The sequence below is a fragment of the Nicotiana sylvestris genome, chromosome 6, assembly GCF_000393655.2.
Source record: "Nicotiana sylvestris chromosome 6, ASM39365v2, whole genome shotgun sequence".
NCBI classification, from domain to species: Eukaryota; Viridiplantae; Streptophyta; class Magnoliopsida; order Solanales; family Solanaceae; genus Nicotiana; species Nicotiana sylvestris.
The window spans coordinates 45,165,752-45,182,676 of NC_091062.1; the positions used below are offsets into that span (position 1 = coordinate 45,165,752).

At 37.9% G+C, this 16,925-nt stretch overlaps 2 protein-coding genes across 2 annotated transcripts; one reads left to right on the forward strand and one right to left on the reverse strand.

Moving 5' to 3' along the window:
• The first annotated feature begins 356 nt into the window (after window positions 1-356).
• Window positions 357-9,149, forward strand: LOC104219979 (uncharacterized). Its single transcript, XM_009770747.2, has 7 exons — window positions 357-836; window positions 3,515-3,655; window positions 3,744-4,109; window positions 5,612-5,857; window positions 7,155-7,247; window positions 7,567-7,767; window positions 8,556-9,149. The coding sequence occupies exons 1-7, from the start codon at window positions 519-521 to the stop codon at window positions 8,769-8,771; spliced, it is 1,581 nt and encodes a 526-aa protein (XP_009769049.1). The 5' UTR covers window positions 357-518; the 3' UTR covers window positions 8,772-9,149.
• A 727-nt stretch (window positions 9,150-9,876) lies between these two features.
• On the reverse strand, window positions 9,877-15,280 carry LOC104219978 (protein METABOLIC NETWORK MODULATOR 1). Its single transcript, XM_009770746.2, has 3 exons — window positions 15,175-15,280; window positions 10,488-11,594; window positions 9,877-10,407 (listed from the first exon to the last, which is right to left on the reverse strand). Exons 2-3 carry the CDS (start codon window positions 11,538-11,540, stop codon window positions 10,276-10,278), a joined length of 1,185 nt encoding a protein of 394 aa, XP_009769048.1. The 5' UTR covers window positions 11,541-11,594; window positions 15,175-15,280; the 3' UTR covers window positions 9,877-10,275.
• Between the last annotated feature and the right edge of the window lie 1,645 nt (window positions 15,281-16,925).

Below are 16,925 nucleotides of genomic sequence, written 5' to 3' on the forward strand. Positions count from 1 at the left end.
AAAAAAGTATCACACAATTATCGTCAGTTGTGAAGCACAAAATAAAAAATTTCGCTACAATGCAATGTTTTGGGATTTCAGGAATTAAAAAACTTTTTCTGTTTTGGATACTTGCTAAGATGAACATAGTAAACAAGTACAAATTTTTTAGAAAATTCAGTTCACAACAACAAGTGTGTCTGAGGATGTCAGCAATAGCTATGACGTGGACGTAACTTAGGAATTGGATAAACTAAAATTAGAAACCAACTTCCTAATTTATGAAAATACAGCTGAAAAAGGAAAAAAGGGGCAAAAGTTGATAACTTCACGGAACCAAAAACTGACTCTTTCTTGAAAAAATCAATAACCATATGGAACTAACTAATCAAATAGACCGTCTGCAAAATTTATTTTCTGTTGATTCTCAAGTTATATTAAATGATGATAACTTCATTCTGTGGCAACCCATTTCCTTATTAACCATCTTGACCCCACAATTACAATACCCCCCTACCTAGCTTCCACACAACACAGCCATGGCGGTTTTCTTCAAGACCCAATTTTTATTCACTATCTTGATTTTTTCCTGTTTCTTTCCATATCAAATACATGGGTCAAAGTCACTATTTCATTTAAAAGATGTTCTGCCATTGTTACCTGGAAAAGTTTCATGGCCCATTGTCAACTCCCTCTACAGTGCTGTTGACCTGTTGCCCTCTTTTATGGGGGCTGCTTCAATATCTAATAATAATACCCTTGAATGGAAAGGTGCTTGCTTTTACAAGAATACTGCTTGGTTGGAGCTTCACAACAAGACTGGAAGTCAGTTTGGCGGTGGCACCGTCCATATCAAGGTTCTTTTTTTCCCCTCAAAAATCTGTTTTTTGCAACTTGAAATGGGCAATTATTGTTTTATTTGATATTTCAGCGTAACAATTATTTACTTCCTCCATCCTAAATTGATGCTTGACTGGGCATGGGGTTTAAAACTGGAAAAAAAAAGGTTTTTTGAAACTTATGGTCTAAAATAAATTAATTGTGTGGCTGTAAAACAATCTCATTAGGTAAGATGAAAGTTTAAAGTCAAATTATATTTAAATATAAAAACGCATCATTCTTTTTGGGACAAACAAAAAGGGAAATACCATCACATAAATAGGGACGAAGGGAGTAGAAGTTTTGGTTTAGGAGGTTTTTGCCATGAATATTCTCTAGTGTTTCTGGGTAGTTTGGAGTTGGACTTCTACTTTGGTATTTAGTTTAGCCTGTTCAGAGATTTTTGTTTCATTATTGTGATAATCTGCAGATTTAGTTATCTATGAAGAACCCTTGCAGTTTCTTTTTGAATCTCTTTTGCTGCTAGATATCTGTTGCTTTAGTTGTGAAAAAGAGGGAAAACTAGGTGGGAGTTAAGCTTCATTCTTTGCTATATGGACCTGTAAAAATTGACTTTTATATAAATAACACTATTATTTGAATCTCTGCTGTTGACCTGTCATGTATAAAATGGCAGTCTTTGCATTAATTTATGTTATCTTGTCTTCTTGGTTAGCATTTTCGTTTATGGTAGTAAATATCTTGAGCTTAGAGAAGATGCAAATATCAATGTTTCTAGCTGAATTTATTTAAAGATTTTGTATCGGTCAGTAAATATTGAATTGGACTAACAAAAATATTTCGGGACGTAAAATGATCTTAGCCAAAAGACTGAGAGAGGTCTAAAACATTTTGGTGTGTTACATGTATACACCAGACCCCACTCGTGGGATTACACTGGGTGGTTGTTGTACATATATACACTAGTGTTAGCAATTTAGATGGATCTTGAACCACTAAAGGAACTGATGCTGAGGAAGCCCAGACTAATTTTTGGGTTGGATCAAGCTCGGTTGATGGATGTATGTTGAATTGTGTGTGAGTGATACATCCGAGCAAAGTCCGCAAAACTTTGAATCTGAAGTCAAATAATATTCTTAAAAAGGTAGCGTAAACAAATTGAAAGTAAAGGAAATATATATTTAAACATAGGAACAAAGAGATCACAGTGAACATAGGTGCTCGCCTTGTGTTGTTTTTTCCTGTTTTTGTTGTTTCTCTGTCTGTCCTCCCATCCTCTATAATCTTGCTATTGTTGAGGATAAAAAGGCCTTTTAGTTGGTCATGGTTGTAGAAGATGGCTTCAACTTGGTCACTTAGGGAAGTCTCCTGCACAGCTGAGTATCCAGCAGTTGCAACTTTTTGAGGTATTGGATGTTTAGGTAGTTATTTCTCCCCACTGAATTATGATTGATGTTGAAATAAGTAATTGTGACATGGGGTTGGTGATGTGTCATTGTCAATTGTTGCATAACAGGAATTTAGAGCGGTGGTTGTTAATGCTACTCGTGCCTTTGTGTCTTAAACTAGGCTGATTAGGATGGAAATGGTTTGCCCGACATTGACAGAGTGGTCGAAGGCTGGTTTGAGCTGCGTTTAAGCCTTCAAGCTTGGTACAAATAGGCTGAGTACTTCGCCTCGCTCAGGCAACACTTTAGCCACTAAGCCGCTAAGATGTACGTTATAAAACACTAAAATATAACTATTTTTGGCTAATTATAATTTTTTCAATTCTTTGTCCAAATAATTGTTGTTTGTATCTATAGTTATTACATATTATATATTTTTAAATGTTCCATTTGTTGCGCCTTTTTTCATCAAAGCTTGCATATTTGCTCTTAAAGTTCTAACATACTTCATTGCTTCTTCTTTTTTCTTTCACTTTTCGCGTTTGACATTGCTTCAACCTCCCGTCTTTCTTGTTAGATCAGTTTTTTTTAATGATCAATTTCCCTCTCTTTGTTGGGATGCCTTGGTCCATATAACAATAAATGTCCTGGTCCCCCTTGATATAAAACTAGTTGAGGCTAAGGAAGTAATTGCTTGAAATTTAAGTTGTCTCCTTCTGATGCTAAACAACTCTTTTACTACAGTCGTTAATAACTTTGGGACATGTTGTGGGTCTGTTGTGGCACTCTCTTCGGTTGCATGATCTCTGAAATCTATTAAAAGCTGCACTTGATCGGTTTCCAAAATATTAGTTAAAAAATTTTTGGTCATCTGTACTTCAATAGTTGCGGTTCTCCATAGAGTACTACTCTTGAGCTTCTTATTTCTTAGGTTCCCTCCTCTATATATGTTGAGTTGTTGACTAAGTATACATTGTGATTTTATATCGCTCTTTCTTTTTTAGTCTGTTCCAAAAAGGATAACACCTTTCCCACTTTTTCCTTAATGGCGTGCAATCGTAGCCATATGAATGTCATGACATGTTTAAGCCACAAGTTCTAATGGTACTTTTTATTTGTGCCAAATATCTTATATTATATTTCTTAAACTCCGTACACAGTCTAATACTAGTATGAAACAAAAGGAAGGGAGTAATTGACTAATTTAAAGATTAAATAATGTATTGACTAAATAATAAATATTCATGGTCCTACAGGATTGTTGTATTTTTTTCATTAATTAAATAATCTCTCCTGTTATTACACAGGTCAGCAATGCACACAGTTACACTTGTATGGACCTTTACATCTTTGCGACCCCATATCGTGTGACATGGGATTACTACGTTTTATCACGTGAACATACTCTTGAAATCAAGGAGTGGGAGTCTCAAGCTGAGCTAGAATATGTGAGTTGTGGTCATTCGTAAATTAAACTACATGGGCATTAATGTAAGCATCAAGTTGTTATAGACTCTAAAATGCAAATTGGAACAGGTGAAACGTAAAGGTGTCTCAATTTTCCTTATGCAAGCAGGAATGTTAGGAACCCTTTCAGCATTATGGGACGTTTTCCCTTTGTTCACAAACACTGGATGGGGTGAAAACTCAAATATTGGATTTCTGAAGAAACATATGGGTGCTTCATTTGACCAACGTCCTCAACCATGGGTCAGCAACCTTACTACTGAATACATACATTCCGGGGATTTTCTTGCAATATCAAAAATTAGAGGTCGCTGGGGTGGTTTTGAGACGTTAGAGAAATGGGTAACTGGGGCTTATGCTGGCCATTCTGCTGTTTGCTTGAGGGATGCTGAAGGAAAGCTGTGGGTTGGAGAATCTGGAAACGAGAATGATAAGGTACTTTTAAACAGTTTTTTTTTCTTTTTTTTTTTTTCCGCTTTCACATGATGGTACTTTTTTCATTGGGAGCAAAGACTGATTTTAGAATAATCTGGTTCCTGGGCTTTTATGTTACATGCACCAAAAACCACTTCAACAACAAAGGTATTGGTCGGATACTGGAAAGAGACGAAAGTATCCGTTTTTATATATTTCTAAAATAAATCTACTTATGTCTATCTGATTGTTGTCAGCATGTGGGGTTGTTTATGATTTATCATGGCAGCTCTGAGGGAAGTTACAGTCTCTTGTTTAAGATAATATCTTTGACTTTTCTATATGCCGCAGTAAGGTGAATGATTATGCCTTCCTTTTACAGAAGCACATAATTGCATCTTTAATTTCATATGTTAACTGTGCCATGCATTCAGATTATGGGGTTCATTAAGTTGAAGATGGAAAAATGCTCTTCATTTTTTGTGTTTTGGGCTTTTCCCACATGAGATGCAATGATATTAGTGCATTTCCATCAAACATTACTGAGTTGGCATAATCGGGTTTGAGAGAGTCATTCTATTTAAAGAATAGTTGGGAGAACAAAATTTTATTTATGTCACAGAGGTAAAGGAAAAAAGAGGATATCTTTAAGAGTTTAAACCTTTCTCTTTTCTCTGTAACTTCTTACTCGCTAGTTTTTCTTTTATAACAAATTTTGAGTTTTAATATTACTACATAGCTAGAATTCAACTTTCTTTGCTACTATTTTTCTCCTTTCTTTTACTTGTTGGAATATCTTTAAGGTTTAGTTAGCAGTCAATCCTATAGCTCGTTAGCCGCTAAGAATAAATATCTTGGAGATATGGCTTGTTAGATTTTAGAAGATCAATTGATTCTATAGCTTGTGAAAATAAGCACCTTGATGCAGGTGCAATAGACATTACTCGATACTCCAAATCAAGTTGAATAACTTCAGGCGGAGGTAATATGGGGTGCTTTCAGGTTGTGGTCTGTCTAGTGATGCATGTACAGAGTATACAATTTTAACTTTTAAGCATATGTAAGACTGTGATAGTGCTGAGCTCAACTACCATGTTGTATTGCTATCATATCAAAATGATGTGACCCCATTACAAAGTTTACACCATCTTCCATCAGATGTAGTAGTCATAACTCGGTGTTCGAAATTGTATGATTGGGGTAGTGTCAGGTAGTGGTTGAACCAAACTCCCCTAGAAGGTTGGAGGTGGGTAGAGACAGAGCTAGGATTTGAAGCTTATGAGTTTAGGATTCTAGTTCTTTTAAGTTACTCAGTTTTAAATTAATAATTTGTATATATTCGATGAATCTTTAAGAGAAATACAGGTTTCGAATCAAAGTTACTGAGTTCGGCCGAACCTATAATCAACACATTGGCTCCGCCGTGGAGCTGGGGTTGAACCAAATAAGAAAACTCTTAAGCATGGATATTAACATGATTATATTAAATTATCGGGCCAACTTGTTTGTGTATCTATTTTCAGGGAGAAGATGTAATTGCTATTTTACCGTGGGAGGAATGGTGGGAGTTTGAGCTGACAAAAGATGATTCCAATCCACATATTGCATTGCTCCCTTTGCATCCTGATCTCCGTGCCAAGTTTAATGAGACTGCTGCTTGGGAATATGCACGAAGCATGGTCGGCAAACCTTATGGTTTCCACAACTTAATATTTAGCTGGATAGACACACTTGACGGAAATTACCCCTCTCCCTTGGATGCGCATCTGGTATGCACCGTCTATTCATATTTGGGCCAATTTTATTCTTGCTTTATTACTCTGAAGTATTTCCTTCCATAACCACTTAATAATCCTTTTACTTTGTAATTCTTTGCATTTTCCACTTCAATCAAATTCTGCTTTGGCTTAAGCATTGAGCTATGTTCTTTCAGATAAAGATTGTTTTTGACTGGTGCATTTAAGATTCGAGACGTGTGAACTGAAATAAGTGATTAGCATTTATTCTAGGTTTTTAGTTAAGAGTTTAGAGTAAGAATAAGAAGAAAAACAGTCATGTGGTAAATAAATCACCATGACTCTATGAAACTCATGCTTACTTAGTCTTGAAGTGAAAATGATTATCGAGTTTCTATGATGTATTAGCCTAAAGCAAATCATATGAATTTTCCTGAAGTCTGGGAAATCCTAAGCACCAAGTCCTCAAGGATAAAATGCTTAGTTGTTCGATGCCTCAAAGTATGAACATTGTAAAAGCATCCTAGGGAGGTATGGAAGTTCATCAAAGAAATTGCTTTTTTCAAGCAGACTGTTGAACAACAACAACAACAACCAGACTGTTGAACTATTATACCCAAAAAATTGGTTTTCAAATTTCTTATTGGGTCTCAAAATAGCTGGTCAGGTTTTGATGTGTTGAACAGTATGTCGACTTCTACAACGTATGTCATTAATTCAAGTTGAATTTTAGTATGACTTATCTGTGAATTCTCTCTCATGGAGCTGCATTTGATTGCTGAAACCTTTTATTTCAGTTCAAGTTTTTAATATAAATCCACATATAGTATGCATGTTTACTTGAGCAGAGAATGATAGGTTTATCATCTTGTGATAGCTTAAATTCCATCAGAAGGTTCATGTCATATCAATTTTTAGAAAATTGATGTCAAAAGTTGATTTTATGGAAACATCATCGTACTCTGAATAGCTAAAAGAAACCATTGCCATCAGTGTGGGTTAAATATATAAAATTATGTAGACTGATGTGTTTTTGTGCAAGAACATCAAAATATCATATAATGATGCCAGCACAATTACTTTTGAGATGTATGAAAGATGATTGAACACAAGAAGAATGACGAGGATAGAGTTGGAGGCATGGAAAGAGAGGAAAATGTTGTTGCGGGGAATGCAGAAAAATGACTAACTTCGAATATAAAGTTGAAATGTTGGTGCTTATCGTTTGTAATTCAAATAGTGCTACTGGATTGCTTTATGCCTCTTCAATTTGGTGCATTTGTGAAATTTCACCAGCTTTAATTGTTTGTTGATATGTTGCTCGGTACAGGTTGCTTCTGTCATGACTGTTTGGAATCAATTACAGCCTGCATATGCTGCTAACATGTGGAATGAAGCCTTAAACAAGCGACTTGGAACTCAGGTCATATCTGTCTTATCAAATTAGTGAACCGCCTCTAATTATTGAGACAAAGAGTGGACAAAATACACTAAGAGAAGCTGTTCACCTATATAGTATATGCTTCCTGAGTAGCTGGTTTACTAAGTCGAGCAACTTAATATGAAATGAACAAATCTCATTAGCATAACTATAGTCTAGCATGGAATTGCAAAATTGTTTGGTTAAAATCATAGTGTCAAAATTCTCAAGCAAAAAGCCAAGTGAGTGTAGGCTTGTGGCGTACATCTGATAAGATTCACAATTAAATGTTGAATGAGGAACTGATTTTGTCTGTGTGCAGGGCCTTGGTCTTCCAGATATTCTCGTCGAAGTTGAAAAGCGTGGGTCATCCTTTGCCAAATTGTTGACTATCCCAGAACAGGATGACTGGGTTTATACTGATGGGAAATCAACATCTTGTGTTGCTTTTATTCTTGAAATGTATAAGGAAGCAGGACTATTTGGTCCACTTGCAGGTTCGATTCAGGTTACAGAATTCACGGTGAGTTCGTTAGATGGATTTTGAAGTTCCATTTTCAGGGGCAGGGTGATTTTCCTTTCAGTTGGTTGCCTTAGCACTGCGGTGCATTAATTGCTTGAATCTGAAAGAAAGTATATTTTTCTTTTAAATCCTTGGGCATAGCACTAGTGAAGTATCTTTTGCTTATCCTGTCCTACTATTCACATAAGCCTACCAAGTACTCCATATAGTTTGGTTAGTCCTTACCCTTTTAGTTACTTCCCCTGTGTCTAACTGTTCTACTTTTGTGCTTGGGTTATACCACAAATTTTTTTTACATGGTTTACTTTTAAAATAATAATTTCCCCCATACCTTTACTACTGCAATATTTTACTACCAACTAGCTAGGAAGGGGACCACATTTATGCTGTCAAAACATTGTCAATTTTCTATCTTGAACCTACTTCTACACGTGCACGCGCACATATTCGCGCATGCGTGTAAGAACTCTTGCATTATTTAGTGAAAGAAAGTGCTTCAACCTATTCAATAGAATTTGTGAAGAGGTGAACTAGGAAATTTGGAGTAGGCTGGAGTAGTAATTTTTATCTATTTTGAAGATGTATCTTTGGCTGTGTTCTAATCCCTGTCGACCCTTTTGGTGCATCTCACTCAAAGGCATGTAGTCTTATATTGAATTCCATTGAGGTATTAATAAACTGTTAGGGGTCTGCCAAATCCCCCGCCACCAAAGGCAGATTTAATTAAAAACAATTCCATGGTTTCAGGAGGTAGTGTGTCTTAAGTTGTCACTTGTTCTTAAGTGCAGATAAAGGATGCTTACTCGCTCAAGTTTTTTGAAAACGATCCAAATCGGTTGCCTAAGTGGTGCAATGCGGATGACACAGTGAAGCTTCCTTTCTGCCAAATTCGAGGGAAGTACCGGATGGAACTGCCTGGATACAATACAATGGATATATACCCCCATATGAATGAAAAGTGCCCATCTATGCCTCCAAAATATTACAGGCCGCTAAGTTGTTGACAACGATTTCGATGGGCAACTAACTTGCGGTGGTTTAAGGTATATGTACAAGAGATGTTCTTCCAATGCTTGTCGAATGCTTTCCAGGCCAGCAGGTTGGCTTTGACAAGATATGGCTTGCATTTCTGAGTTAGTGTTATACTGAAAGAGCATGGGAAAAGAATACCGACTAACTTGTATGCCAAAGCAGATTTAGAATTAAGTGTAAATATTACTAGTAGTTTAGATGATTCGTTCTGATTGCAAAACTTCATAGATCCTGAAACAATCTTTTACTGTTGGTCGACATATGTACTGCACTATCCATTTTACTGTTGTAATTTGTAGAAGCTTTTTGCTGAAGCAGTAAGTTAAATTTGCCACAAAAACTCTTCTTTCCTTTGCTATCCCAGCAAGTTATATGGTATACAGTCCTATTATCTTCATCTTGATAGGAGCGGCTACTCTGAGAAAACTGCTGTGTTGTTGACTGTCACCGTTGCTACCTTGAACAAGTTGTAACTATTGGATTTGCATATTTGATGACGATGCTAATGTAGTTTGCTATAGCAAGAATCACGTGTGTACTTGGTGTTTAACCTCAGCAATATCTTGCATAATCTTTCTTAATAAACCCAAGTCGACACCGATATGTCCTTTATGAAATGGCCAAATACAATCTTAAATATAGGTGGAAAATCAACTTGCTCATTCAAAATTCCTACCACAAGAAACTTTACCCTATTTATTGAGGAGTTTTTGTGGTTCCCGTTCCGAATACTAGATTGAACAGTTGCACCCCGGAGATGTATGGTGGGAGAACCCCATGATCCTCCCGTATGGAAAAGAAGGAAGAAAGAAGGCGAACACATTAAAAAGCGGCTCATGGGACCCCCACCCCCACCCCCCCCCCACCCAAAAAAAAAAAGGGAGGGAGAGTACAGGACAAGAACCAGTAAAAAAATTGTCTCGGGCAGGACTCTATCAGTAAAATTGGTGCATGCATCTACATAGTGAGGAGACAACACGAGTTGGTATTAAGGATTTCATTAAATATTTAAGTATATTTAGAGGGAACACAGTTCTAAAACGTGCTTCTAGGTTCCATGGTAAGTTTCTACCGTTAGAAAGAATGACATAAAATTGAAAGGTCATCTTCCTCTCCGATCCTACACTTTTTTTTTTGTCAAATAAAATGTGGGCTGGGAGTGCCTGTCCTCAAACACGAAAGAAGTTAGCATTTTAGACAATCTGTTCATCATACCACCTAAAGAAAATCTAATTTTTTTTGTCTAAACAAATTAACAAAATAACTACAGCAGGACTTAAACATGCTAGCCAAGCCGCTTTCTCAACTGCCAACACTTACCAATTTTTGGCCTTTTTTACGCCCCAAATGTGTCATTCCACGGAGATGAGGTACAACTTTAGAAGCAGTTGAACTACATCACATCTCTATGTGCTATAAAGGTCGATCTGGCTAGGGGATCTGTGACATCAAAGATCAGATTCAGGGTCGTCTCCCTTACTGAACACCTGATTTCTCTTTGTTACCATCAGTTCTTGGACTTGTCGTTCTAACAAACTCTTTGCCAAGGCCAATGGCTGATCCCCCAGCATGAAGCTCCTGGTTCTCCATCATATTTTCCTGCACGGCCTTCAATCAGGAAATTCTTTCAGGATTTACGTACAATATTCCAGAATTTAAAACAAACAGTGCAAGTTATTCTATTTTACCTGTAAAAGCTCTGTCATCCTGCCAATCCCATAACTCATCAATGGTTTTGGAACAGATGTGGAGTGGGTAGGAAGAGGGGAATTTACCACGTCACTTGGTTCCATCAAGGGAAGCTCATTCATGTCACCAATGTCTCGTTCAGGGACAACACTCAAGTTTCCTGCTGCTGACAGCTTATGAGAGGCCTCATAATCTTTAGTGTTCATATCTGGTGATAAAGAAGAACCTTGAATCCCCTTGGTCACTTCAACAGGTTTACCTATGTTGTTTGATACAATTGGCTTAACCTCTTTCTGTTGCATCAATGTTGCTCCCTCACCAAAGGAACCATCCCCATTATGCCTAGTTACCATCGCTTCTTGGACGCTGACTTGAGTTACCTTACTAGTGGTTTGTGATCCATCAGGTGGAAGCGTAGCCAAAGGCGCAACATTCTGCACACCTCTCTCCTTCAGAGCTCCCATATAAGCAGCTTGGGATGAAGTTGGAGGAGCCTGCATAGTAGGTGGCAATCCAATGGTCGGATTGACTGGTTGAAGGACAACAGGAACAACTGCGCCGCGGGCTCCCACTGAAGTGGCAGAAGGAGCTGTTGTTGGAGGTAATACAGTCAGCTGGGCGCTCTTTAAAGACCGACCATGGCCATGTACCTGAACTTGGTTTCTAATGGGTAGATGAATTTCATTCCTGTTAATCATCTGAACATGTGGTGCTACGTCATTTTCTGCTGTGACCGGATCAAAATGCCCTGGCCTAAAGACAACACCCCTGAAATTTGTATTGGAGTCGCCAATCCGAACACTGAGCAAATAACCAGCATCAAATGCAGCTTCAACGACACCTGTAATGGGCCGACCTATCATCCCATCATTTGCAACATTAACTGTATCTACTTGCCGGGGTAGGATCGCTTTTACTTGTTCAAACCCTGGTGGAAATTGAACAGTTTTTACACGCTTTAGGTTGTGATCCTTGCGCGGGCGACCCCGCCCTCGCTTCACAGGAAGAGTTACTGCGGTATAGGAGCTGTTCCCTTGAATAGCTTCACTCATTTTCAGAAAATGCTGCTCAGTATCTGAATTCTTCCTGCTAGTCTTGTGCAGTACCTGGAAAAGATCAGCTTCTTATTTTGACTCGGAATAATTATAAAGATTAAAGATGCGACATCCGACTGACTTGGCACGACTAAAATGACCTAAAGTATCCCTTCTTTTCAAAACGGAACTACTCGGGGAAAAAAGGTGAACAATTAATTTGGGAAGGAGGACGCGATACGCAAGGAACTGCATGATTCCAAGCTTTAGTTGAGCAAAATCAGGTCAGTAAGTGTTCCAAAAATGGTAAGTTAAAAACTATGGTTAGCTGGCACATAGAGGATATTGGAGTTAAGCTTTTTTACATGTAAACATGTGTAGAAGAGTCCCCAAAATAGAGCGATTGGAAAAAGAAACATGTTTAGAAGATAAAAAAGAGAGAATAAATTATACTGGCACCAACATCTTGAAATAAGCCTAATATCACAATTCTCTATAGCATATGAATAGAAGATTAGGTGTTACAAGGAGAGACAACAATTTATAGCTTTATCGTCAATATAATCCTAGCTTACCCAGGCTAAGTAGGACTCAGTTGATTTGGGTAAAAGGAATTGTGGGGACTGGGGAGTTGTGGGTGAAACAAGACACCTACTATCAGAGTGTCACTGAACATCCAACAGATTTATCTAATCATTCAAATTTGTGGAATAGTTATATCCTTTGTTCACAAGAAAAGAATATGTGCAACACCTCAAACACCACTCCATTTACTGAGATATACCGCAAATCTCATTCCCATACATATACCAAAATGACACTTCCACCACATAAAGTAGACAAGTCAGTTCTCCCTCACACACTGCCTCTTTCTGTCTTCCACTCCCACCACCTCCCTTTTTTCCCTTCCACAGTTTGTTTTTTATAGTGGGTTATTGCTTGAACAGAAAAGAACAAAGTTGTCTGGCAGGAAACTATCTCCATCAGTTTTCTTATAGTGCCATAAGGCAGAGTAGTACAAATAACGACTGCAAAAAGAGGAAAAACAATTTTAAAAAATAGAAAATTCTACTGCAAGGAAGCATATCTGAATCCTTATCCACCTGGAGCAACAAATGAATGCAGCAAGACCCAGCTCAGAGCTGACAACATTTTGAGATGTGTAATTCAAGACACCCCAAAAAATGATTCAAGACACCTCATAATGCTGCGTAGTGAAACAAACCTTTCCTAATCAGGAAATTTAGGTACGTGTGAGACTAGCTTGCTAGGGGGAATAACATAACAATAATGAGCAATAGACATGAAGCAATGTGATAAGCGACCAATTAAGAAAAGAATTGGATAGGTCAAGTGTAAAAAGAAAATCACTTCTGCACAAGCTCAAATGGCTTTTCCTTATACAAGTTGACATGCATGGTTTTATTGTGTAGCTTGATCCTCAGGAAGCTTTAGCCTGTAGGAACTATTTGGATATTCAAATGGCAACCGATTGTATGGAGTGCACCACAAGGTGTTCTTTCCCTTAATATGTTTAAATCAGATTTACCACTATCATCAATAGGGATATATAACCTTTGTATACGAATATGGAATTTGAATTATGATTATTGTACGCAAATTAATATTGGAAAATACTTCTTAATCTAAATCCACGATGAACAGCAAACTACACGATTCACATATCCCATAAGGCCTAAGCCGTGGAAATAAATTATCAAATAATGCAAAAGGAAAATGGTACCCCCGAGGTTCTTGAACCAACAAGCAAGAAAAATAGAAGATGACAGCCAGACCATCTTTCAATGATGGTGCCCGTATTTTTTAGGAAGAATAAAAAAGAAGTGTCCTTCCAATGCAAAAGGATGAGCCAAATATGCATGCAGTCCTAAACCATCAAGTAAGAGGTCTAACAACACACTAAAATAATAATCTCTTCCAAAGCAGAAGAGACGAATAATAAGTTTGTTGATGAAAAGCTTACTATGACATGATTTTCGCAGAAAATACAGACACCAGTTTTGCCAATTCTTAACTTTTTATATGCTTTTCTGATGCAGCAACAATAACAACAACAAACCCAGTGTAATCCCACAAGTGGAGTCGGGGGAAGGAAGTATGTACGCAGACCTTACCCCTACCTTTGAAAAGGCAGAGAGGTTGTTTCCGATATATGCTTTTCTGATGAATTATAGCAAGGTACACCTACTGATTCACAAGTGGAGCTGAATACCTAGAATTAAACTATTATAAGCATTTTACAAGTGTAGTGAAAGCAAACTTACTTGAGAGCTTTCACTTACATTATTATATGAACTCATCCAAAAACTCCTCATCTGAATTTTATAAGACAAGGAACGGTAAGCATACGGCAAACCTGGACTTACTAGGTAAGACCAATAAAAGCTCTTCTTCATTCATAACATTGGATTTATAAAATGTACAATGTTGAGTCTCCAATAGCTTTATTTTTTTAATTGTTAAATCTGCATTAGTTCCCAAAAGGTTTTTGCTTTGTTTTTTTTTAAGTATGAATAGAAGTTAAAATCTTTTTTAATAACCATGAAATCCCCTGTAAATTAACCTGCCCAACCCCAGTTAGCCCACATGTTCAAAACCTGAGGGAGTATACTAAGCTCCCACTCACTTGGGGTTTGCTCCCTTTCAAGGTCTCAAGTTCGAAACCCACTGGGTGCAAACAATTTCTGAGGGTCATCGGACTGGGTAAAACCTGAATTAACCGTGGTGCACTTGCGGGAAACTCCTTGCCGAGGGCCCGTGCACCCTCGGGATTAGTCGGGGCTCTTAGAGACTCGGACACCCGGTGCAAATCAAAAAAAAAAAAAAAATACTAAGCTCCCACACAAATACTCTAAGCTCGTTGTCAGTAGCAGGGTAACATGCACCCTATCCCCACACCCCATATTATCTCCTTACCACTGAACCAAAGTCCTGGGATCAAATCCTAAAACCAAGAATTTCTCTATAAACCAGGAAAAACACACTTAATCTGAGTTTTCATGACAGTGAAGAGTGAAAATAGCACTTCCCTAACATCTTTCAGTGATTCTGTTGAGCTTGAAAGAAAGGCCTGTTCTTTCAGAATCAGCATAACTACTTATGAAATGCTGAAAAAGATCTGTTCTTTTAGCTACGTTGTACCAGAAAATAAGTTGCTAAACACATGATTCTAATTCACTGGTGTATGTACATCATGCTACAATCACTTCCGTTAGCTTTTATGCTGAATGTCAAAACAAGCAAAATACAATAAAATAGAGAAAGTTCAATAGTTAACACAATTTAAAATAAAATCTAAAGGTTTCAACCGAAAAAAAAGAAGCGAAACTAAAGCACATAATGACTTAAGCATACTACTAAATAGTATGAACATGGAAGTTCAATAGACCCAGATTTTTTTTAAAAAGAAAAGAAAAGACCATACCTCGATTTGTACCACTGCTAGAGAGGGAGGATTCAAGAAATGGAGATAAACAAGTTGTACTTCGTACTGAATATTTAAACCCTAGACTTTGTTAATTAGCAAAAGAATAAGAGAAGATAATTAGGAGAATTAATTTACTGTTCTGCAGAATTAGAGCGCGGGGAGAGGAAGGATTGCTTTTAACAGGGCATTAACAAATATTTTTACCTTTGGATTTTGGAATGTGTGAGCAAAGAGAGAGGAAAAGAAAAACAAGAAAGAAAAAAGAAAGACGCTCGTAAATGCTTTTTTTGTTTGTTTTGTTTTGTTTTGTTCGAGGGATAACTATTACAATATTAAGTTGAACCAGGGTAGTACAGTACAGGGAGCATTTGAAAGCATAGAAACTAACCTAAGGGGCGACCCAGTGATGGGTCGTTACAAAGGAGGGTCTAATGGAATTACTACTACTACTATTGCTAATATTCATAGTGCGTGATATATAAAAAGATTGGCTAAGAGGATTGTGTGAACAGACTGCACGCTGAAGAACTAATGGTGTAACCCATCTAACAAAAAGTGAGCCTGAGCGATCATCCTCCAAAGCCGGTTGTACAAAAAGTGGGGGTTGTGCCGATAGTGTTATCTATATGGAAGCCATACTTCGCTAGCAAATCAGCTACTTGGTTTTGCTCCATGTATGTGTAACGTATAGGATCATCCAGTTGCGCGAGCAAAAATCTGCAATCATGTATAAGGTTAGCATAAAGAGGGTGCGAGGTCTATAATATATTAATTACTATTTAAACATCCAGGTTCACTTCGATAGGCTTGTAGCCATTGTTATAAGCCAATTGCAATCCGTGGTAAAGCGCACGTAGTTCAGTTTCAACATTCCCATGCGAGATGTGATGTCCTAAAAAGCCGATAAGCCAGTTACTCATTGAGTCACGTATGACACCACCAATCCCACCTTGTCTTGTATCTAAATGGGCTGATCCATCAGTGTTAAGTGTGTTAGGAGTATTGCGAGGTGAGTGCCATTGAAGTTGTATGGGTATAAGGTTATGCGAGGACCGTGGTAGAATAGCAATATGGAAAAATTCGGCTGCCAAGTTGAGGATATGAGAGGCAGAAAGCGGTTTTAACGGTGAGCGAAAAAGGATGGCATTTCGAGCTAACCAAATATGCCAGAGACAGAACGGTATGAGTATGGAATTTGGGATGTTCAGGCTATTTGGAACATCAGTGTGTAAGATAAGTTGTTTTAGCCATTAAAGAGCGGTGTCGTCAAGCCCCTGGAGCCCAGTAAGGTTCGGGAGCATGCCTAGGTTAGTCCAAATTAGTGTGTTTGCTGGACAATCTAGTAGGAGATGTCTAATTGTTTATGGACTCATGCGACATCAGGCACAAACATATCTGTTTAGTATGCCTATATGATGATAATATGTAGCAGTGGGAAGGCGATGATGGCCGCAGAGCCAGAGGAAATGTTTAATTTTGGGGAGTAACTGAAGTTTCCAGATCCATGTGAAAGAGTGTCAAGAGGGGGACGAGAGTAAATGGTGGTAGAGTGATTTGGTGGTAAAAGTCCCATTCTTCGTAAGGGCCCAAGCATAGGAGTCGGGGGAGAGTGTATGGGAAGGGATATGTATACTAAGAATATTATGTAGCAGTGGAGGCGGTAGTTCAAAGGGGAGGGAGGTAAAATCCCATTGACCATGGGATAAATAGGTAGAGACCGTATTGGTATGGGCATTACGGGGAGGGGCCCAATTAAGGAATTGCGAATGGGCGTATGGGAGGGTAACCAAGAGTCTATCCAAAGTTAATAAGAGTGACATTATCCAGTATCCGTTGTGTTCCGTGTTGGCATAACTGCCAGCCATTAATAAGAGTAGACCAAATGAAAGAAACACCAGAGTGTCACGACCCAAATCTACCATGTCATGATGGCGCCTACCGTGGTACTAGGCAAG